At 45.7% G+C, this 24626-nt stretch overlaps 1 protein-coding gene across 2 annotated transcripts in view; it reads left to right on the top strand.

Annotated features, from left to right (window-relative positions):
- The window catches only part of LOC141270503 (uncharacterized), a 121724-nt gene that overhangs the window by 43060 nt on the left and 54038 nt on the right, over positions 1-24626 (top strand). Inside the window, exon 1 of one of the 2 annotated variants that reach the window (XM_073680512.1) lies at positions 21490-21797. The exons of the other annotated variant lie outside the window; for it this stretch is intronic. Within the exon in view, the coding sequence (XP_073536613.1) occupies positions 21701-21797 (97 nt within the window). The 5' untranslated portion in view covers positions 21490-21700. Of the gene's footprint in view, positions 1-21489; positions 21798-24626 lie in introns of those variants that run through there. 2 annotated transcript variants of the gene reach the window in all.

Here is a 24626-nt window from a genome sequence, read left to right as displayed (position 1 = left end):
ATGGTCTTATAACCTTTATCTTTAACATGCTTGTCTATAATTTTCTTTCTAATCTCCTGAGACAACTCTATCCTTTGCTTTCTCTGATCCATGTTGAGTGTGGTACACACCATGTCACCAAACAGCACAGTGAGTATCTGTAGCCCTATATATAGGCCCACTGACTGATTACAAGATTGTAGACACCTGTGATGCTAATTAGTGGACACAACTTGATTTAACATGTCCCTTTTGTCACATTATTTTCAGGGGTACCATCATTTCTGTCCAGGCCTATTTCATGAGTTAAATTTTTTTTAAAAATTCAGTGGAAGCAGGGCTGAAAAGCAATGTCTGACTTTCATTTGTTCATTTCCATAGATTTTTAATTCATTACTACTTTTGTCAGATTCAACTTATTTCTGTTACCATTGTGCGTTTTTCTTTCATTAAACAAGGGGTACCAACAATTTTGACCATGTGTGTATTTCGTGCATTAGTGACCTGTGTTCATGCTTCTGTGGTGGAAGCAAAGCTGAACTTTGGGATCCTGAAAAAAGCACGAAAAACCACACCAAAACCTGCTTTTTTGGCGCAGCTTTTTTCCTGACAAGAGATCAGGTTTTGCTGCAGAAAGAAAGCTGAAAAAACGCCTAGTGTGAACATAGCCTAAAGATACCTGCCTTATGCCACGTGGAATAGAGCTTAATGTCCATGCCCTGGGGAGATTCTGGATTGTTCAACAAAGGGAGATTTTTTGATATCCCAAAGGAAAGGTTGTACTTTTTTTTTCGGACTGTCTTCCTGGCTGATATCGTATCCCTGGAAATTACTGAGTGTTTTATTGCTGAGGATAGGGCGGCAAGCTGTGACTAGAGAATTGCTCTAAGATTAAGGGGGTAGGTGAAATCTGATTCTAGGGTAGAGTCAGAGTAAGTGTGTGTGTTGTGAATCTAATCCACTATATACCATGTAAGACAGGCTAAATTGTAATTTCTAGCGCTAGGAAGATTTATACACCCATCATCCCAAGAAGCCATAAGTTTAGGCAGACTAATTATGAGATGTTTCCCCCTCCAAAGGAAGTGTCTAAAGGCTTTATTGAGTGAATTAATATCAGTGTGTTTGAGTAGCAATGGAAGGGTTTGCAGTTGGTACATCAACTTGGCCATGGTTATCATTTTAATAAGGTGGACTCTTCCCATAAATGACCACAGAATGTCTTGCCAGGATTTTAGTTGAGCAATAATTTTATTTAGTAGGGGAGGGTAATTGAGAGAATATAATGATGATGACAGTCGTCCAATTCTAATCCGCAGGTATCTATCTATTACTGAACAAGGGCAATGCCCTCGAAAAGAGTATTTTGGAGGATAGTTTTCCCTCTTTCAGTTAAGGAGAGTAGTTCACACTTACCAACATTTAATTTTAAATCCTGAATATGAGCTAAAGTCCTTGAGAAGGCTGATAAGTATTGGTAATTGGGCTTTAGCTAGAAACAGAATGATATCATCTGCAAAGAAAGCTGCTTGTATCATCTTCTTATTAACCCCTTTACCCCCGAGGGTGGTTTGCACGTTAATGACCAGGCCAATTTTTACAATTCTGACCACTGTCACTTTATGAGGTAATTACTCTGGAACGCTTCAACGGATCCCCCTGATTCTGAGATTGTTTTTTCGTGACATATTGTACTTCATGATTTTGGTAAAATTTCTTCGATATCACTTGCGTTTATTTGTAAAAAAAAACGGAAATTTGGCAAAAATTTAGAAAATTTTGCAATTTTCAAAATTTGAATTTTTATGCCCTTAAATCAGAGAGATATGTCACACAAAATAGTTAATAAATAACATTTCCCATATGTCTACTTTACATCAGCACAATTTTGGAACCAAAATTTTTTTTTGTTATGGAGCTATAAGGGTTAAAAGTTGACCAGCGATTTCTCATTTTTCCAACAAAATTTACAAAACCATTTTTTTAGGGACCACATCACATTTGAAGTAACTTTGAGAGGTCTTTATGACAGAAAATACCCAAAAGTGACACCATTCTAAAAACTGCACCCCTCAAGGTGCTCAAAACCACATTCAAGAACTTTATTAACCCTTCAGGTGCTTCACAGGAATTTTTGGAATGTGGAAGAAAAAAATGAACATTTAACTTTATTCACAAAAATGTTACTTTAGACCCAATTTTTTTTTTATTTTCGCAGGGGTAACAAGAAAAAATGGACCCCAAAATTTGTTGTGCAATTTCCCCTGGGCACGCGGATACCCCATATGTGGGGAAAAACCACTGTTTGGGCGCACGGCAGGGCTCGGAAGGGAAGGAGTGCCATTTGACTTTTTGATTGGAAAATTTTCTTGAATAATTAGCGGACGCCATGTTGCGTTTGGAGAGCCACTGATGTGCCTAAACAGTGGAAACCCCCCACAAGTGACCCCATTTTGGAAACTAGACCACCCAAGGCACCTATCTAGATGCATAGTGAGAACTTGGAACCCCTAGGTGCTTCACAAATTGATTCGTAAAAATGAAAAAGTGTTTTTTTTTTCCACTTTTTCATTTTTACAAATCAATTTGTGAAGCACCTGGGGGTTCCAAGTGCTCACTATGCATCTAGATAGGTGCCTTGGGGGGTCTAGTTTCCAAAATGGGGTCACTTGTGGGGGAGCTCCAATGTTTAGGCACACAGGGGCTCTCCAAACGCAACATGGTGTCCGCTAACAATTTGAGCCGATTTTCCGTTCAATTTGTTAGTGGACACCATGTCGCGTTTGGAGAGCCTCTGATGTGCCTAAACAGTGGAGCTCCCCCACAAGTGACCCCATTTTGAAAACTATACCCCTCAAGGATTTTATTAAGGGGTATAGTGAACATTTTGAACCCGGAGGTACGACACAGAATTGATAACATTAGGTCATCATATTGAATAAGCTGTCATTAGTCTTGAGCGCAAGTGCTCGCTACTTGAGTTTGCATCGGGTACTCAGGTATTCACCATGTATCACGGGTGCTCAAGTGAAATGCTCGAGTCCCCGCCCGCATGTTTCACGGTTATTAGATACCCCAAAAAAAACATGCGGGGATCGCTCGTGCATGGCAGGCAATCCCCGCAAGGTTTTTTTGGCCGCGAAGCATATGGGGCGGAGACTCGAGCACCCGCGATACTCAGTGCATACCCGAGCACCCGATGCAAACTCAAGTAGCGAGCACTTGCATTCAACACTAGTTGCCATATCGTCATCTTTTTTTTTTTTTTTTTTTTTACTTTTGAAAAAAAAACAACCCCATCCCTAACATTAGCACAACCCCAACCCCAGCCCTAGCGTTTATTTTTTACACCGTTCCTCGTGCGGTATAAGTGATGAGATTACTTTATTCTTCGGGTCGGTGCGATTACAGCGATACCAGAATCATATCGGGTTTTTATGATTTACAGCTGTCACACACTAAAAGACACATATTTTGTAAAATCTTGTTTTTGCATCGCCATATTTTGGCCGACAGAGTCATGTGATGGCTTGTTTTTTGCGGGATGAGTTGACGTTTTTATTGGTGCCATTTTCAGGCATGTGACATTTTTTGATCGCTTTCTATTCCAGCTTTTGGGAGGCAGAATAAACAAAAACCAACAATTCAGGAATTGTGTTTTTTTTACATTTTTATTCTGCTCCGGGTGTGGTAAAATTGATAAGGTAGCTTTATTCTTCGGGTCAGTACCTTTACAGTGGTACCACATTAATTAAGTTTTTTATGTTTTGGCGCTTTTACACAATAAAAGCTATTTTATAGAAAAAAAAATTTTTTTGCATCGCTTTATTCTGAGAGCTGTAACTTTTTGATTTTTCGGATGATGGAGCTGTATGACGGCTTGTTTTTTGCGGGATGAGATGACGTTTTCAGCGATACCATTTTTATTTATGTTCGTCTTTTTGATCGCGTGTTATTTCATTTTTTGTTTGGCTGTATGATGATAAAGCATTGTTTTTTGCTTTGTTTTTTATTTTTATTTTTTACCGTGTTCACTGAAGGGGTTAACTAGTAGAACAGTTTTATAGGCCAGGTCGTTATGGACGCGGCGATACCAAATATGTGTACTTTTATTGTTTGTTTGTTTTTTTTTCCTTAATAATATTTATTGATGGGTACATTATATTTTTATTTTTAGTGGATTATTATTTTTATTTTTTTTTTATATTTTTACAATTTTTTTTTTTTTTTCACTTTCTGGGAGTTTTTTTACTTTTTTACTTTGTCTCACTATGGGACTTTCACTTTTTTTATTCTGATCGCCTGCATGGCACAGGAATGCAGCACCATCCCTGTGCCATGCAGGCAGTCAGCGCTGGACAGGGAGAAGATAGTTTGGAGATGCACTGCGCATGTCCAAACAATCTTACTGCTGTCTGGTGACCCGGCAACACCCGGGAAGCCGCGGCAGACAGCGCTGGAGGCCGGAAGAGGAGGTGAGTATACCGATCACCTCCCCTTGCCACCGCAATGCTGCGATCGACTTCGATCACAGCATTGCGGGGGTTAATGTGCTGGGAGCGGTGCAGGACATAGTACCGGGTGTCAGCTGTGACAATCAGCTGACACCCGGCGGCGATCGCGCCCGCACAGCCTGTGTGCGCGCGCGATCGCGATGACGTACTAATACGGGTCAGGCTCTTAAAGCCCAGGGCACTGACGCGTATTAATACGTCATGGGCTGTAAAGGGGTTAATCTTGATACCTGAAAAAGTGTTTGGGTTTGATAGATAGGATAGTAGTTCTATGGCTAGGTTAAAGAGAAGATGAGATAACAACAACCTTGTCTCATTCCCTTTTCCAAAGGGAACGTCTTTGACAAGAAGCCTGAGGTATACATTTGCATCTTTGGGGAGGAATATAAGTTGTGTAAATAATTGAAGAAGTGGCCCAACAAAGTCATGTTAGATAGAGTATCGTATATATCCAATCATCCCAATTAATATCGTCAAAGTTTTTTTCTACATCAATAGTTACTATAGCTGTTACCTCTTTATTACTACTCTTATCTTTAGAAGACTATATTTGGTCTAATACTAGCAATACTTTCCTAATATTAAGAGTCGCTGATCGGCCTTTAATAAATCCTGCCTGCGAAGGTCAGATAAGGTTAGGGAGGACACAGGCCACTCTGTCAGCCATTATCTCTATAAATAAAAATGTAACTGTTCGTTTGTTCAAAATCTTAAATCTCTGAAAGTTACTTCACAGATTGCTTTGAAATTTTGACACAACGTTGCATTCGGATACACCCATGTTTTTATATACTGTACCTACTATGTTTTTATATACCAGCTGTTGGACGTAAAAGCAAAAATGCTTCTTTCTTCGCATGCTGTTGGTAAATGTGGCCAGTCCAACCTCTTTCCAGCAATTGAGAATTGTCAACAGTGTTACACATGCCACTTTCCACAGTGCATGTCAAGCTCTGAATTTATTGGAGAACGACTGACTCTGGGATGTATGCATTAATGACGCGTGCAATACGTCACATCCAAATCAAATTCGTGCATTGTTTCCAATCATATTGACCTCCTGCTTTCCTTCATCTCCAACAGAGTTATAGGAGAAATATAAATCGTACATGACTGAAGATATTTTCCGTAGAGTGTGCAAGGAAAATTCAAATATGAACATGGATTTTACAGCAGAAATCTACAATGAAGCATTGATAATGATTGAAGATTTGTGCTTAGAAATCGCAAACAAAGTTCTCAATCAATTTGGAATGGCATCACCAAATCGATCTGCTGCTTCGTTCGATGTAGAATTGCATCGTGAACAAAATTACAACATGGGTGATCTTTTGTCGTATGTGCAATCAAATATTCCTAAGCTACCGCTTGAGCAAAAAGGCATTTATGATCAAATAATGCAGACTATCAATAACTGAGTTGGAGACTTCTTCTTCTTGGATGCGCCAGGAGGAACTGGTTAAACCTTCCTAATTAGATTCGGCGTGCCAATTATCATATTGCGAAATATCAACCAGCCAAAGCTTTGCAACGGCACGCGGCTTGCAGTAAAACAATGAATAAGTAACGTCGTTGAACCAACAATCTTGACAGGACCTTTCAAAGGTGAAGATGTCCACATTCCTCGCATTCCTATGATTCCAACAAATATGCCATTTCAATTTAAGAGATTGAACTTCCCAATCCGATTGGCGTTTGCAATCACCATCAACAAAGCTCAGGGCCAATTTTTAGAATTGTGCGGTTGAAATCTAGACACGGATTGCTTCTCACATGGACAATTATATGTTGCGTGTTCTACAGTCGGCAAACCAGACAATCTCTATATCTACACAGACTGTAACGGGTCTGGGAGGTGGAACCTCTGAGCAACGATACAAAGGGGCAGTCCTTGTAAGGAAGCGGGTGGCTCCCAGGGTAGGCGGGCAGGTAGTCACGGCAAGTGACGGGGACAGTCTCTGGGTAGAAGGGCAGGAGGTCACGGCAAGTGACGGGGACAGTCTCTGGGTAGAAGGGCAGGAGGTCACGGCAAGTGACGGGGACAGTCTCTGGGTAGAAGGGCAGGAGGTCACGGCAAGAGACGGGAACAGTCTCTTGACAGGCGGGTGGTCACGGCAAGTGACGGCTAAGCCTCCAGATAGGCTAGCAGGCGGGTAGCAGGTGGACGCTCCCAGGTGAGCAGGCAAGAGTCTCTGGACAGGCAGGTGGTCACAGCAAGTGACGGCTAAGCCTCCAGGTAGGCTAGCAGGCAGGTAGCACGTGGACGCTCCCAGGTGAGCGGGCAAGAGTCTCTGGACAGGCAGGTGGTCACAGCAGGTGACGGCAGAGCCTCCTGGTAGGCTAGCAGGCAGGTAGCGGGCGGACGCTCCCAGGTGAGCGGGTAAGAGTCTCTGGACAGGCAGGTGGTCACAGCACGTGACGGCAGAGCCTCCAGGTAGGCTAGCAGGCAGGTAGCAGGCGGACTCTCCCAGGTGAGCGGGTAAGAGTCTCTGGACAGGTAGATGGTCACAGCACGTGACGGCAGAGCCTCCAGGTAGGCTAGCAGGCAGGTAGCAGATGAGCGCTCCCAGGTGAGCGGGTAAGAGTCTCTGGACAGGCAGGTGGTCACAGCACGTGACGGCAGAGCCTCCAAGTAGGCTAGCAGGCAGGTAGCAGATGAGCGCTCCCAGGTGAGCGGGCAATCAGATCCATAGACAGACTGGCAGGGCTGGTAGGCAGACTGTCGGACCACAGGAATGCAAGTAGATAGACAAGTATCAGGCAGGTATCAAGCAGGAATCTTGCAGGAATCTGGCAGGTATCTGGTAACGGGACCTGAGGGCTGAAGCAGAGTGATAGGCTATGCAACAACATTGCTCGGGCACCTCCATTTTGGAGGAGGTGCCTTATATATGGTGAGGTCCTCCGGCCATTGGCCGGGGACTCCTTAGGACGGCGCGCGCGGCCCCTTTAAGAGAGGGGGAGCGCACGCGCCCTAAGCACAGTGGCCGGGAAGCAGTGCGCGCTGCCAGCAGAGCGGGAGGAGGACGCCGGGCACGGAGCGGAGAGGTGAGGGGAACAGCGTCCCTGCCTAGCAGGAGGCAGGGACGCCGATTCTACAGTACCCCCCCCTTTAGGCCCCCCCTTTTTTAGGCCAGACAGAAATTTATCAAGGATGAGAGGGGCATGGATGTTCTCTCGGGCTCCCATGTTCTCTCCTCAGGACCAAACCCCTTCCAATCCACTAGAAAAAAGGTCTTTCCTCTTACCCTTTTGGTGGCCAGAATGTTCTCTACCTCAAACTCGTTTTCAGCGGAAACCGGAGCAGGAGGCGTACCTGTAGACTTGGAAAAAGAGTTAAGTACCACGGGTTTGAGTAGAGATACATGAAAGGAGTTAGAAATCCGCAAATTGGCCAGGAGTTTCAATTTATAGGCCACTGGGTTGATTTGTTTGATAACTTCCAGTGGGCCGATGAACCGAGGCCCTAACTTGTAGGAAGGAATCTTGAGCCGGACATACTTGGACGAGAGCCAGACTTTATCTCCAGGATGGAATTGTGGAGGATCCAGGCGTTTTTTGTCAGCGTGTCTTTTCATCCGCTCGGACGACTGAAGGAGTGCGGATCGGGTACTCTCCCAAATGGAGGAGAATTCGCTAACGAGAGATTCCGCAGCCGGATTGTCCACCGAGGTGGAGACGGGAAATGGAATCCGAGGATGCTGACCGAAGAATACAAAAAACGGGGATTTGGCGGAAGATTCGCTCTCGTGATTATTGTAAGAGAACTCGGCCCATGGTAGGAGATCCACCCAGTCCGAATGGTGGGCATTAACGAAGTGCCGGAGGTAACTGGTCAGGATCTGATTGATCCGCTCCACTTGACCATTGGACTGTGGGTGGTAAGCGGAGGAGAAGTCCAGGGTGACGTCCAGCAGCTTACATGTGGCTCTCCAGAAGCGTGAGGTGAACTGAACCCCACGATCCGACACGATGTGGAGGGGCAGGCCATGGAGACGGAAGATGTGGCGGATAAAGTCTTAAGCCAGCTCGGGTGCAGACGGGAGGCCCGGCAGGGGAATGAAGTGAGCCATCTTGGAAAAGCGGTCAGCGACCACCCAAATGACCATACAACCGGCAGAGACAGGGAGATCCGTTATAAAGTCCATAGCTATATGCTGCCACGGGGCAGCAGGTACTGGAAGAGGAAGGAGGCGACCGGCTGGCAGATGTCTCGGAACCTTGTTGCGGGCGCAGGACACACAGGCTGAAACAAAGTGTATTACGTCCTTGTGCAGGGTAGGCCACCAGTAATGCCGGGTAATAAGCTGGAGGGTCTTTTTCTGACCGGCGTGGCCAGCTAGCTTAGACGAGTGACCCTAGTGTAGGATCTTCTTCCGATCAGGTACTGTTGCGAACGTCTTACCGGGAGGGAGACGATTTAGATTCACGGGGACCACCTGCATTACTCTGGCGGGATCAATGATGTGCTTAGGCTCCTCCTCTAGATCAGACACCAGGAAGGATCGGGACAAGGCGTCAGCTTTGATGTTTTTGTCTGCCAGGCGAAAATGAAGAACGAAATCAAAGCGGGCAAAAAACAAGGACCACCGGGCTTGGCGCGGGTTAAGTCTCTGGGCGCTCTGGAGGTAAGCCAAGTTCTTGTGGTCCGTGTAAATAATTACCGGGTGAAGAGTCCCCTCGAGCAGGTAACGCCACTCCTCCAGTGCCAGCTTAATAGCCAATAACTCTCGGTCTTCTATAGAATAATTGCGTTCAGAAGGGGAGAAGAGTTTGGAGAAGAAGCCGCAAGTTACCATTCTTCCGGAAGACGACTTTTGGGTAAGTACAGCTCCGGCTCCAGAGGAGGAGGCGTCCACTTCCAGGAAGAATTGTTTGTTGCTGTCCGGACGATGCAACACCGGGGCGGAAGAGAAAGCCTGTTTTAAGGAAAGAAAGGCTTCCTCTGCTTCGGGCGGCCATTCTCTGGGATTAGTGCCCTTACGGGTGAGCGCAGAGATTGGGGCAGTCCGGGAAGAGAAGTGCGGTATGAAGAGGCGGTAGTAGTTGGCGAAGCCCAGGAACCGCTGAATAGCCTTCAACCCCTCTGGTCGGGGCCACTTCTGGATGGCAGACAGTTTCTCAGGATCCATTCGTAGGCCGGTCTGAGAGATTATGTAGCCCAAGAACGGAAGCGAGGTCTGCTCAAAGAGGCACTTCTCATATTTAGCGTAGAGGTGGTTCTGCCTGAGCCTGAGCAGGACCTGACGAACATCCCTCCAGTGAGTGAGAAGATCCGGAGAGAAGACCAAGATGTCGTCTAGGTACACCACTACGCAGGAGTAGAGAAGGTCCCGGAAGATGTCATTGACCAACTCTTGAAAGACGGCGGGAGCGTTACAGAGACCGAAGGGCATTACCAGATATTCATAGTGGCTGTCCCGGGTGTTGAATGCCGTCTTCCATTCATCCCCCTGACGGATACGGACCAGGTTATACGCCCCACGGAGGTCCAGCTTGGTGAAGATTCTAGCCCCCCTCAGATGGTCAAATAATTCCGGAATGAGCGGAAGGGGGTATTTATTCTTCACCGTGATCTGGTTAAGGCCTCTATAGTCTATGCAGGGATGGAGTGAGCCGTCCTTCTTTTTGACGAAGAAGAAGCCTGCTCCCGCCGGGGAGGTCGATTTCCGGATAAATCCCCGGGCCAGATTCTCCTCAATATATTCAGACATGGACCGGGTCTCAGCAGCGGACAAAGGGTAAATACGCCCACGGGGAGGAGTAGCGCCGGGCATCAGGTCGATTGGGCAGTCGTATGGTCTATGAGGGGGTAATGTCTCTGCCTCCTTTTTATTAAAGACGTCCGCATAAGACCAATAGGGAACCGGAAGACCAGGTATATTGACTGGGGTAGGAGAAGGATGGACGGGAACTAAACAAGTCTTATGGCAGTCCTGTCCCCAGCGAAGGACTTCTCCGGTCTGCCAATCAAGCACGGGTGAATGTTTCTGAAGCCAAGGTAGGCCTAGCAAGAGGGCGTGAGAGAGTCCAGGCAGAACATGAAAAAAGATGCTCTCTGAGTGCAGCATTCCCACCTGCAGGGTTATGGATTCGGTGATGAGTTGGATGGGATGTGGTAAGAGGCCCCCATCCACGGCAGCGACAGATAAGGGTACAGCCAGAGGTTTGGTGGGAATGCTGTATTTCTCTGCCAGGGACTGAGAAATGAGATTTCCGGCAGCTCCAGAGTCAAGTTGGGCTAGTTCAAAATAACGGTTCTCCCCGCAGATGATAGAGACCGACAGCAACAGAGATGGAGAGGGTTTACTCTTGTCTAGGACGACCTCTCTGAGCAATCCTAGACACAGGCGTTTCCCGACCTCTCCGGGCAGGAACGGATCCGGTGCTCCTTACTGCCACAGTAGAAGCAGCTCCCCTCGGCTCGGCGTAACTCTTGACGGGTCTTGACCATCTTGGTCTGCTCGACCTGCATAGGCTCGGGTGAGTGCGCCTGGGGAGTAGCGGGAGAAGTGACGGGTTTCTGAAAGGTAGGGGCTAGACGTAGAAACCTCCTCTCATGGGTGACCTCTTTGGTGCGTTCCTGGAACCGGATGTCAATCCGGGTGGCAAGAGTTATTAAGTCGTCGAGAGTGGTAGGAATGTCCCGACCGGCGAGTTCATCTTTAATACGGCCGGATAGACTCTCCCAAAAGACAGACACCAGGGCATCATTATCCCAGGCCAGCTCCGAAGCAAGGGTACGGAACCGTATGGCATATTGGCCCACGGTGAGATTTCCTTGATGGAGGCGTAGCAGAGATGATGCGGATGAGGTCTTCCGTCCGGGTTCGTCGAAGACTTTCCGGAAAGCCATGGGAAAGGCTGGCAGGTTGGACACCAGGGGGTCTCCTCTCTGCCATAGAGGATTTAGCCAAGCCAGTGCCTCCCCCGTGAGATGGGACATGATGAAGGCTACTTTGGCCCGGTCGGAGATAAACTGGTGGGACAGGAGTTCAAAGTGCAGGGTGCACTGGTTTATGAAGCCCCGAGCTTGAGCGGGGTCGCCTCCGAAGCGAGGAGGTGCAGATTGCCGGGGTCCGGGGCAGGATGCCATGGTACTGGTGGGCAGCGGCGCTGGCGGGCTGCGAGCTATGACACTAGCGGTGGTTGCTGATGGAGCAGTCAGAGTGTCCAGGCGAGAGTTGACATTCCGCAGATGACTCAGGATGGACTCCTGTTGGGACCTCTGACGGGACAGTTCATGACATAGGTCCGAGAGCGGGGGAGCTTGGGTGCCACCGGGTTCCATGGCCCGAGCAAACTGTAACGGGTCTGGGAGGTGGAACCTCTGAGCAACGATACAAAGGGGCAGTCCTTGTAAGGAAGCGGGTGGCTCCCAGGGTAGGCGGGCAGGTAGTCACGGCAAGTGACGGGGACAGTCTCTGGGTAGAAGGGCAGGAGGTCACGTCAAGTGACGGGGACAGTCTCTGGGTAGAAGGGCAGGAGGTCACGGCAAGTGACGGGGACAGTCTCTGGGTAGAAGGGCAGGAGGTCACGGCAAGTGACGGGAACAGTCTCTTGACAGGCGGGTGGTCACGGCAAGTGAGGGCTAAGCCTCCAGATAGGCTAGCAGGCGGGTAGCAGGTGGACGCTCCCAGGTGAGCGGGCAAGAGTCTCTGGACAGGCAGGTGGTCACAGCAAGTGATGGCTAAGCCTCCAGGTAGGCTAGCAGGCAGGTAGCAGGTGGACGCTCCCAGGTGAGCGGGCAAGAGTCACTGGACAGGCAGGTGGTCACAGCAGGTGACGGCAGAGCCTCCAGGTAGGCTAGCAGGCAGGTAGCAGGCGGACCCTCCCAGGTGAGCGGGTAAGAGTCTCTGGACAGGCAGGTGGTCACAGCACGTGACGGCAGAGCCTCCAGGTAGGCTAGCAGGCAGGTAGCAGGCGGACGCTCCCAGGTGAGCGGGTAAGAGTCTCTGGACAGGCAGGTGGTCACAGCACGTGACGGCAGAGCCTCCAGGTAGGCTAGCAGGCAGGTAGCAGGCGGACGCTCCCAGGTGAGCGGGTAAGAGTCTCTGGACAGGCAGGTGGTCACAGCACGTGACGACAGAGCCTCCAGCTAGGCTAGCAGGCAGGTAGCAGATGATCGCTCCCAGGTGAGCGGGTAAGAGTCTCTGGACAGGGAGGTGGTCACAGCACGTGACGGCAGGGCCTCCAGGTAGGCTAGCAGGCAGGTAGCAGATGAGCGCTCCCAGGTGAGCGGGCAATCAGATCCATAGACACAGACTGGCAGGGCTGGTAGGCAGACTGTCGGACCGCAGGAATGCAAGTAGATAGACAAGTATCAGGCAGGTATCAAGCAGGAATCTGGCAGGTAACTGGCAGGTATCTGGTAACGGGACCTGAGGGCTGAAGCAGAGTGATAGGCTATGCAACAACATTGCTCGGGCACCTCCATTTTGGAGGAGGTGCCTTATATATGGTGAGGTCCTCCGGCCATTGGCCGGGGACTCCTTAGGACGGCGCGCGCGGCCCCTTTAAGAGAGGGGGAGCGCGCGCGCGCCCTAAGCACAGTGGCCGGGAAGCAGCGCGCGCTGCCAGCAGAGCGGGAGGAGGACGCCGGGCACGGAGCGGAGAGGTGAGGAGAACAGCGTCCCTGCCTAGCAGGAGGCAGGGACGCCGACGCTACACAGACAATGGAATAACAAAAAATATTGTATACCCACAAGCATTATAAAATTAAATATTTTAGAAACGTACGCTTTCTCTTTTCTTTCTTTTCCATTTAACCACACTGAGCCACAGTAATGCGTGGCCGGGTACAGCTAGTTTTAGAAATAATTTTGACATCAGAATTAATTAGGGAAATTGGCCTGTAAGAGCTAGGAGATAAAGGATCTTTTACAAGTTTCGGTATTAGCCTTATGTAAGCCATGTTGGCTGATGGGAAAAGCGGCTCACCAAGTAAGACTTTGTTAAATAGTGAGTCCAGCAAACGGGAAATTTCGGACACGAGTATTTTGAAAAATTGGTTGGTGAAGCCGTCAGGGTCCGTGGCCTTACATGACATTCAATTTTTGATTGTTTTTGTAATCTCTTCACTAGATATGTGCCTATTTAACCCCTTAACGACCTCCGTAACACATTTTTACGGCAGCAGTTAAGGCTACTTATTTCTCAGCGCCGTGAAAATGCGTCACTGGAGAATAAGGCTGTAGCGACCCCCAGAGTAGGAAATTCTCTGGGGTCAAAGCTACCGGGGGTAGGTGAGACCCTGGAGAATACGATCAGGGACAGTTTTTCCGGTCCCCGATCATGTGATCACTGCTATTCAGTGAATAGCGGGGATCACAAAAAGAAAAGTGTCGTTGCAATCTTTTCTCTCTCATCTGACATGATATACATGTCAGAGGAGAGAGAAATGAAGCCCACCCGGTACCTCCGCTGTCCCCTCTTTCTCCTGATCCGTCCCCCGGCCCTCCGTCATCTTTCTGTAAAAAATAAAAATGGCCGGCTGGTGCCCAGCACCAATAAGGCATTTTCCCTATTGGTTCTTTTTAATCACTGTGATAAATCCTATCACAGTGATCAAAAAAAGTAAATAAATAAAATCCCCCTTTACCCCCCCCTTAGTTAGATAAAAATGATAAAATAAATATTTTTTTCCATTCTTTGCAGTTAGGATTAGGGTTGTGTTAGGATTAGGGTTGTGTTAGGATTAGGGTTGTGTTAGGATTAGGGTTGTGTTAGGATTAGGGTTGTGTTAGGATTAGGGTTGTGTTAAGATCAGGGTTGTGTTAGGATCAGGGTTGTGTTAGGATTAGGGTTGTGTTAGGATTAGGGTTGTGTTAGGGTTAGGATTGTATTAGGATTATGGTTAGGGTTAGATTAGGGTTAGCTCGCTACTTGAGTTTGCATCGGGTGCTTGGGTATGCGCCGAGTATTGCGGGTGCTCAAGTGACATGCTTGAGTCTCTGCCGCACATGTTTCACGGCTGTTATACAGCAAAAAATAAAAAATGCAGGGATTGCCTACCATACACGGCAATCCCCGCATGTTTTTATTGGGTGTCTAACAGCTGCGAAACATGTGGGGCGGGGACTCGAGCATCTCACTCGAGCACCCGCGATACTCAGTGCATACCCAAGCAGCGGGCACTTGTGCTCAACACTAATGACAAGATATTCAATATGACGACCTAATGTTATCAAATTCCGTGTCTTACCTCTGGGTTAAAAATGCTCACTATACCCTTTGATAAAATCCTTGAGGGGTGAAGTTTCCGAAATGGGTTCACTTTTGGGGGGGTTTCCACTGTTTAGGCACATCAGGGGCTCTCCAAACGCGACGTGACGTCCACTCCAGATTCCAGCCAATTTTGCGTTCAAAAAGTCAAATGGCGCTCCTTCCTTTCCGAGCCCTGCCGTGTGCCCAAACCATGGTTTTCCCTCACATATTTGGTATTAGCTTACTCAGGAGAGATTGCACAACAAATTTTGTGGTCCATTTTCTCTTGTTACCTTTGCTGGAAAAAAAAATTGGGGTCTGAAGTAAAAATTGTGCGAAAAAAGTTATACGTTTATTTTTTCTTTCCACGTTGCTTCAGTTCCTGTGACGCACATGAAGGGTTAATAAACTTCTTGCATGTGGTTTTGAGCACCTTGAGGTGTTCAGTTTTTATAACGGTGTCACTTTTGGGGATTTTCTGTCATATAGACCCCTCAAAGTCACTTCAAATGTAATATGGTCCCTAAAAAAATGGTTTTGTAAATTATGTTGGAAAAATTAGAAATCGCTGGTCAACTTTTAACCCTTATAACAAAAAAAAAAAAATTGTTGCAGAAATTGTGCTGATGTAAAGTAGACATGTGGGAAATGTTATTTATTAACTATTTTGTGTGACATATCTCTCTGATTTAAGGGCATAAAAATTCAAAGTTTGAAGATTGCAAAATTTTTCCCAAATTTCCATTTTTTTTACAAATAAATGCAAGTCATATCGAAGAAATTTTACCACTATCATTAAGTACAATATGTCACAAAAAACAATCTCAGAATTAGTGGGATCCCTTGAAGCGTTCTAGTTATTACCTCATAAAGTGACAGTGGTCAGAATTGTAAAATTTGGCTTGGTCATTAAGGACTTAACTGACTCCGTCACTAAGGGGTTAAGAAGGTTTTTTATTCTGAAAAAATGGGCATGTGGACTTTATCTAGGAGGGTAGTGGTAGGAGTGGTGGATTTATTTGGATCTTTATAGAAGTCCCTATAAAATGCTCCTAGAATGTTATTAATTGTCTGAGGATTTGTATGAACATCCTCGTTTGAGTTTCCTAATTTAAAAATGGCGTGTGGTTTTCTCATAAGCTTGGACAGATTGGCCATCATCCGCCCCTCCTTATTTCCACATCTTTAAAAATATACTTCATTCTTAGACATGAAAGAAATTTATCTCGTCTATTGGCATAGAGGTTCAATTCGGACTGCTTGAGAACCCAGGTTTCTTTATTCATAGGCGAAGGATCAAGCAGGAAATTGTTATAGGCCTGCTTGAGTACACCAAACAACTCGTTTTTCCTTTTCAGGGCATTATTCTTGTGGAAAAAAAACATGTGCCATAATTTTCCCACGGAGAACTGCTTTAGCTGTTTCCCACAATAGAGAGGGGTTGTCCTGGTGCATTTCATTATCCGTTATAAATTCCTGTCACCATAATTTAAGAGAAAATGTAAATGAATCATCTTTTCAAAAATAGTTAGGAAAATTCCAGAGAAAATCCGAGGCCCTTAGGATGCAAGTTACCTATTTCCATTGTTATTGAGGAGTGATCTGAGCTAACAATACTGTCTATACTAGTGTTTATTAGTTTGGGGAGCATAGACGGGGAAATTAACATGCAATCTATATAATTCGAGGAGTTATTACCGTGTGTGTAGCACGTATAATCTCTATCACTTGGATGAAGAAATCTCCAGTAGTCAGTCAGACCACATGAGGACAGTAAAGGGGGAAGGACCTTCTCATGCGCCTTGACCAATTGAGTATGGGCTGATAAGCCTTTTCTATCCTCAGGGACAGAAACCACAGAATTAAAATCCTCTCCCACTATCTTTTTAGGGGTAGGGTCAAGAAGTAGTCTCTAGTAGTTTCTAGTTGCTTAAAAAAAGACTTGTTACCCACATTGGGGGTGTACACATTGTATAAAGAAATATCTCTGCTCGGTGTAGATAGTTAGTTGTATCAACCTGCCTTCACTGTCTGATTGATGTTTACTAATTAGGATTATAACGCCTTCCCTCCTAAGAGCCAGAAGCCTAAGAGACAAAATCAGCCTCGAGAAGATGAGTCCCTTGTAAAAGGCCAATGTCCGGCCTAAAACGTTTCAAGTGTCTTTAGGATTTTTATTGATTTTGGGGGGAGCTCAACCCCTTAACATTCCATGAAACAGTAATCATAATCAAGTATTGAGAGAGGAGCTCTAATTGCCCGTTTTGACATATGAGGCTGACGAGAGACAATATGATTTGAATGGCATCATATGACTGGAAGCGAGATGGCTATTAAAAGAAAAAAAAGAGCTTAAGAGTAACAATCGGTAATAAATCATTTAGCAGGAGTTGAAGCCTCTGACTCTCGGGGAAAAAATATTATGGGTTTCACCTTTACCTGTTCTGCGAGAGAAAGTTCCTCTTACCTCTCGACCTTAACTAAGGAAGATGTAGCTCAGTAAATTAAGAAACCGTGAGGATTTTAAACTGTAGATTTACATTGAGTAAGTTAACTAAACCTAAATACATGAGAATATGAAAGTATAAGTCACTGAAGACCCTTTTTTTGGTGAGTAGCTGGCCTTCACTCTTTTGGGGATCCTCGACTTGATAGATCCGTTGGACTGCGTAAGCAGTGGTGGACAAGGTTTTCCTGAGAGGGGTTTAATTTGTTACCTGTTTCCCTCTGGTGTAGGAGATTGTTCACTAAGGTGTCCACCTTTTCCTGTGATGTGAAGGTGTGAAATGAGCCATTGGTTTCTTTTATAGTCAGAATGGCAGGATATTTCAGTTGCAAGTGGACAGTGCCTTTGTACAGCTTGGTACAGATGGGGCTGAAGGCCTTACGCTTCTTGGTCACCCCTGCAGAGAAATCTTCGAAAAGAAGGATTTTGTGGCCACATAGCACCAGAGGTTGGCTCTGTTTCTGGTGTGCCTGTATAATGTCAGGCTTGTCATTGAAGTCCAGATATTTCATGATGACTTGACGTGGCCGTCGTGTATCATGTTTATCAGAGGCTGTCATGGGGGGGCCCTACTCTGTGGACTCTCTTTACTTTTTTGCCATCTGGTAAATTCAGAATTTTAGGAAGGTCATTCTCACATAGAGCTTTTAAATCTCTCTGTTGAATAGTTTCTGGAAGACCCACAAAGGTTAAGTTGCTCCTACAATACCGATTTTCAAGATCTTCAATGCGGCCCATTAATATGACATTATGTTTAGAGAGGGCCAGCAGTTTGTTATGATCGCTATCGTTTGTTAGATGGCCACTAGATGGTAGTAGAGTATAATAAAGTTAAGTTTGTGGTAAGCCTGATGAGATTGACCCTCTCAGTGTTGTAGTATCATTAACCCTCCGTCACATACAATATCGGTTCTAACGAGTTCACATACAATGTGACTGTCAGGCGCAGGCTAGAAAAATGCCTATAATATCTAATGTTTGCAATTTCAGTGCTCTAAAAGTGATCAGTGACTTTCATAGGGATGTAATAAAAGAGACTACACATAATCAGGTGCAAAAAAAAAACCATTTACTTAACATAAAACTAATAACTCTGAAATACAAACATTTCAAAACTCCCGCCAAATAGTCCCCAGTTCGACTCTGTCAAAAAACTCTACAAAGAAAATTTATGGAAACAAACTTAATTTTAAGGTACCTTAAGTACTATTAAACACATATTCAATCAGAATTAGATCCTGAGGTTTCCCCAGAAAAATTACACTTGCAGAGCAAAGAGCAAGAATTACACATCATTTTTGCATGTGTCAGGCAGATTGCATTATGACATTTGTGACATTCATAATTAGAAAGCCTTCTGATTCCGCTTTCCGTGGTGCAGGTGGTGCATCTCCTTCTTTTGGGAGGTGGTGCAGGTGGTGAATTTTCACTATCATCTTCTGGGCGGAATCTTTTGAGCTGAACTTGAAGGCGAGAGGGGATACCGATTGTTTTTCATACTTCTCCTGCGTAGCTCTCCAAGCACTAGTTCATGGGCCAATTTTTTCAGATAGAATTGTCTACGGAGTGGTTCAAGCTTGTTTTCAAGGTAAATGACTTGTGAATTTATACCACCCAAATTCAACATAGCAAAAAATATGACCATTGGCCAGCGTTTGGTGTTTCTGCTGACGTTGAAAGTTGAGCACATCTGATCAGCTGTATCAACACCCCCTTTGGTTGCATTATAAAATGTAATTATCTCCGGTATTTTTTGTGCCTCAGTCCCAGGATCGATGGCATCATCATCATGAAGTGTTGATAGAAGAAGTACAATTTTTTTTGCTTGTGGTACATAGGAAACCAAAACCTTTCCATTATGGAATGCAAACATACTGCTGTACTGTTGTCTCCCTTTCACACTTACAAACTGTGTAGGCAATTCTTTTTTATTTTTTCTTACAGTTCCAACATATGAAAGCTTCTGCATTTTCAGATAATCAGATCACAATTTGAAAACCAATTGTCAGCTGTTATATTGCGACCCGATCCAAATAAGGGCTCAGCCAGTCTTTTTACAACATCACTGGGTTTGTTGCTGACACAGTAAGGACCTTCTGGTTGTTTTCCTGCATAAACTTCCAGGTTGTAAGTGTAGGTCTTACTGGCATCAACAAGGGCTTACATTTTTATTCCATATTTGTTAGGCTTTGATGGAATATATTGACGAAAGGCACATTTACCACGAAAACCAGGGAGCATTTCGTCAATAGAATTCTTTTCAACAAATTTTTGGAATATATCACGAATTGGAGCAAGTCGGTCATGTGTTTTACGTTCGGTTCGGGTAGTTCTGTCGTCAAAACGAAGGCAACGAATTAGAAGCTTGAATCTGTTTATGGACATAACCAGGCCAAATTTTTCAACTCCATCCCCATCTTTACTCCAAAGTTCCTCCAAACTTTGTCTATTTGCCCTATAAGCTCCTGCAAGGTATAATAATCCAAAAAAAGCACGCAGTTCTATTTCATCTGTGGCCTTGATGGTTCTGTTGCAGATGAACTTGTCCTTTATAATGTCTATATATTGGTTGGTATATGTGACAATAGAGTACAGAATGTCATCTGTGAATAAACTATTCCAGCATTCAACTGCAGTTTTTGCATTACTTGCAGTTCCTATAACTGCAGGAAGATGAGTAATAATGTTTTGAGGTTCCCTACGTTTTTTCTGGAGTGGCTTCTTGTTCCATTGTTTTTTTTGTATCTTTTCCCATATAATAAGATTCTACATCTTCATCCTCATCACTGTCACCATCTTGCTCTGTTTCAGAATCCACTTCACATACTTCCACCTCATCATGAGAATCAATCTCCCTTTCCTCTCCTAAATCCTCATTCAGTGTGGGGTCTGCATCATCTAACAGCATGTTTGTTACTTCCTCAACATCAAGGTTTTTTGATAAATTGTACATTTGCCTCTCCATTTCAGCAGATAATCTGAAGCAAGAGAAGGAATATGTGTTAGGGAACTACTGTATATGCCTGAGCAGCACACTTTCTTTTTTAATCTGCCTTATTTCTATGAAATATCCTCACACTTTGTGCTATACATTCATAAAATAAGCTAAATAAACAATTGTGATGAATAAAAACATAAAATACCAACTTTATTGAGTGTGACGTGTTCACATAAAATGGGCCTGAGAGATTAGCGCAGTTATATCTGTCCTCCTGAAGCTCTGCAATCCAACTGTGGTATGAGGTTTCACAGAGCTGCTAGAGACCGGAGACTACCTGGAGGGAGGGGATTTCCTCACAATCTGGTGAGGAAGGAGAAATGAAAGTAAAAGAGATGTGCCTGTCAGGCCTATTGTATGTGACGGAGGGTTAAGAATTTATTATTTTATTTTAGGTTTACCAGCAGGGAGATGGTTAGTTTCTGTAGACCCTAAACGTGTAACTATTTGGGATCCAGCAGGGGTTTCTCTTTATTAGGTATGAGGAGGAGGCTGGTTTTCAGTGCTGGAGTTATGAGCAGCCGAGCTTAAAGCCTTGTACATTGTCCTCTCAAAGCTTGTGTGTCTGCGTTTCTGCATGCACGATAGAAGAAGAGATTCCTCTGCTGTCTCATCCAGGGGTTCTCCCCTCCCCCTTCCTCTGGACTCTTTACTGCAGGCAGATCTGTCACTCATGCACAGCTGGGGTGAAGCGTTTGCTCCCGATGTAGCAGCTGAGGATCCTGATGTATGTGCCTGGACAAGGGAGAATTGTAGCGCGGGTCTCTATGTTCTCTCTTCCACCCCCACCCCACCAACACGTAGCAGGCTGCTGTTCGGCAGGTGTGTTGAAATTAATGGGGAGAGTACACTAGGCTATGTTCACACATCTTGGTTTTTTCAGTGTTTTTTGATGCGTAGCATTTTTTTTATGCAAATTTGCAGAAATCTCATGCACACATCTTGTTTTTTTTTATCAGGATTTTGTGCTTATATGGTTTTTTGCACAATAGAGCATGTCACTTTTTCGGCATTTTTTCAGCATTTTTTACCCATTGGAAGTAATGGGTAGTGAAAAAACGCCTAGTGTAAGCACAGCTATCAGCTTTTGCTGCATTTTTAGTGAAAATAAGCAAGCACAGCATGTGACAAAGTCACTGGTATGATTTATGAGGGGAGGTTGCTAGCCTGTGTGAACTGAAACCGATGGACTTGCTGCCAGCATGTTATATGTTGGTGGGTTAACTCACTTAAAGGGCGTGGTTTTAGGGGAATGACATTGAGATGGGAGGGACGTCATTCCCCATACCTCCACCTCAGGGTGTTCAGTCATGTTTTTTTTTCTCTGTGTTGTGTTTGGAGAGGCAAGGTCTCCAGACTGGACAGCCATAGCTCAGGAGGGAGCTGAAGGCTGGACATAACCTGTGTGAGCGACCCGCACTCACATGTATGGACTGTGCTATAGTTTATCTTTTGTTTTGTTGTTTAGCCAAGTAAGGCTGTGATTATTTTGCTGGAATGCAGAGCTTTATGCTGTTAATAAAGCCTGCAAAGAAAACCCGGGTTCCTGAGTCTACTTCCGGAAGTGGCCGAGCGAGTCGTCCTACCACAAGCAGTATGTGAAACTCATTTATTTTTGTGATTTTACCATCTTGTCTTGGTCACTGAGATGGTAGTTTGTATTAGTACAGTGTAATTAAATTAGTGAAGTGTACAACTATATGTCCAAGGGCATTAACTACACTCCCTTGGAACCCACATCCCTCAGTTCTTAAACCCTCTCAACAATCCACAGTGCCCATTATACTCAATCTCAGACAATTCCACCTTTTTACCGGGACTATCTTCCAATCGATTTCTGGCAAGAAGTAAAAATCGCCCTCTTCACTTTGCTCATGTACTATCTAACGCATCTTTAATACCCCTCAATTAGATATTTCAAGACTGCTTTATCCCTCCAGAGCCGACTATGACTATAGACAATTGCAACATTTCTATTTCCATGTTGGAAAAGATAGACGGCTCAATAGGGATCTTACAAATTTTGAAAAACTGTGCCTTTCATCGTCTCCACCCTCGCACTCCATCTCATTGCTCTATAAACACCTAATGGCCCATACTACAACTGTCAGACCACCCTATTGCGCTGCATGGGAAAGAGAACTGGGCAAATCTTTTGAAGACTCACAATGGGCTAAATGTTTTCAATTTGCTCACAAAACTTCAATTGCAACCAAAGCTCAAAAGACCTCCTTTAAGATAATCTCCAGATGGTACCGGGTTCCTGTATTACTTCATAAGTGGTTTCCCGCAGTATCAGATAGATGCTGGAGATGTGGTGTGGAACAGGGAACGATGACACATTTGGTGGAGTTGTCCCATAATAAGAGGTTTCTGAACTCGGGTAATTCAGACTATTCAAAAAATGATAGTCTCTCTGTGCCCGACTCTCCTGAATCTCTTTTGCTCTTTATGATCCCAACTAGTTTCACCAGATACAAAAGATCTTTAATAAGCTACCTTATACAGGCTGCTAAGAATATCATTCCTCGTCACTGGAAAAGTACTTCTCCACCTACTCTAGAGGAGTGGTTCTGTGAAATAGCCCTTCTAAATAGGATGGAACATTTGATTGCCCAATCCCCCACTGACTGTGATAGATACTGTGAGACTTGGAGAGACTGGATTGAATTGAATGGAATCCGATGCCTACTTTCTTTCATCAGACTGATGTCACCCACCTTTTTCTCCAGTGCTTTTCTTCTCTGTACTGATTATGTTGGTTCGCGCCTGGCTGCACTAAGTATGGTTTCCATTAGATTTTAGTATCTTCATAATTGTTACGGGTCCGGGTGGTGGAACCTCTGTGCCGAGGTGCAAGGAGGGACCCAGAGGGGCGTGACTAAGTATCAACCCGAACCGACCCTGGTCGGACGGCGGCAAACGACACCGTGACCAGGGAGGATCCGGGCTGAGGGACCTGGTGCTACTCTGGGAACGACCTTGTAAGAGAGCAGGTGGCTCCCACTGGTCAGATGGCTGGGACTGACCGGTATGACGGATGGACACGGCAAGCAGGCAGAAGTCTCTGGTAGCTGACAGGTGGTCACGGTACGTGACAGCAGAGCAGGTAGTAGTCTCTAGGTTTACCAGGCAGGTGGTCACAGCAAGTGACGGCAGAGCCTCCAGGCAGGCTGGCAGGAAACAGGCGGGCGCTCCCAGGTGAGCGGGCAGACCGACAAGGCAGGTAACAGGTGGGCGCTCCCAGGTGAGCGGGCTGACGGACACAGCAGGTAACAGGCGGGTGCTCCCAGGTGAGCGGTATGACAGACACAGCAGGTAACAAGTGAGCGCTCCCAGGTGAGCGGGCAGACGGACTCTGCAGGTAACAGACGGATGCTCCCAGGTGAGCGAACAGACAGACAGGGCAGGTAACAGGCAGGTAAAAGGTGAGCGCTCCAGGAGAGCAGGCTGGCAGGCTCGGCAGGTAACGGGCAGATAACAGGCTGGCAGGCAGGACGAGGAGTCAGGCTAGCAGCGGGACCTGAGGGCTGAAGCAGAGATCAGAAACTGTGCAACAACTTTGCTCGGGCACATCCATTTTGGAGGAGGTGCCCTATATATGGGAGGACCCTCGGCTATTGGCCAGGGACTCCTTAGGATGGCCGCGCGGCCCCTTTAAGAGGGGGGGACGCGTGTGCACCCTAAGCACAGTGCCCGGGGGACTGCACACGCAGACAGCAGGCTGAGAAGGAGAGCGGGCAGCGTGGTGAGAGGGACGGCGTCTCTGCCCGGCAGGAGGCAGAGACGCCGAAGCTACAGGGCTGCGCGCGCCGACAGCAGGCTGGGAAGGAGAGCAGGGAGCGAGGAGGTGAGAGGGACGGCGTCTCTGCCTGGAAGAAGGCAGAGACGCCGATGCTACAATAATTGTAATACTGATGGCTTAAAATGTTCCCTTCCCTCCTTTTTCTTCCTATAACTTGATGTTTTATTGGACGTTATACTATATATATTCTATGATCTATGGATGCTGATATTGTCCTGTTTGTTCTTTTTTTTGTATTTTTGTAATTGAAAATTATGTAGCCTTTCAATAAAAATTTAATTTTGAAAAAAAAAAAATTAGTGATGTGTACAATATAAACAATGGCTGAGCTGCATGTCAGATTGAACAATACCTGTGGCCCAGGTAGGTGTGAAATTGAACAATGCCCTGAGCAACTCAATGGCAGACCCCATAGTGTGAAGGTAAATAGTGTCACACAAACTCAATGCACTGCCATTGTCTTAGGTAAACTATTCCTGAACAATTCACCTCCCCCCACTGTACATTTGAAATTCTGGTTAATATGGTTTCACATATGTCTTACATTGGTGACCCGTGTTCATGCTTCTGTGGTGGAAGCAAAGCTTAACTTTGGCTATGTTCACACATCATGTTTTT

This window comes from Phyllobates terribilis, unplaced genomic scaffold, assembly GCF_046119375.1.
Source record: "Phyllobates terribilis strain yellow unplaced genomic scaffold, ASM4611937v1 Scaffold_5__5_contigs__length_657084704, whole genome shotgun sequence".
Taxonomy (NCBI): domain Eukaryota; kingdom Metazoa; phylum Chordata; class Amphibia; order Anura; family Dendrobatidae; genus Phyllobates; species Phyllobates terribilis.
Note: the sequence above shows the minus strand (reverse complement) of the source record. Positions and strands in the feature narration are given on the sequence as shown.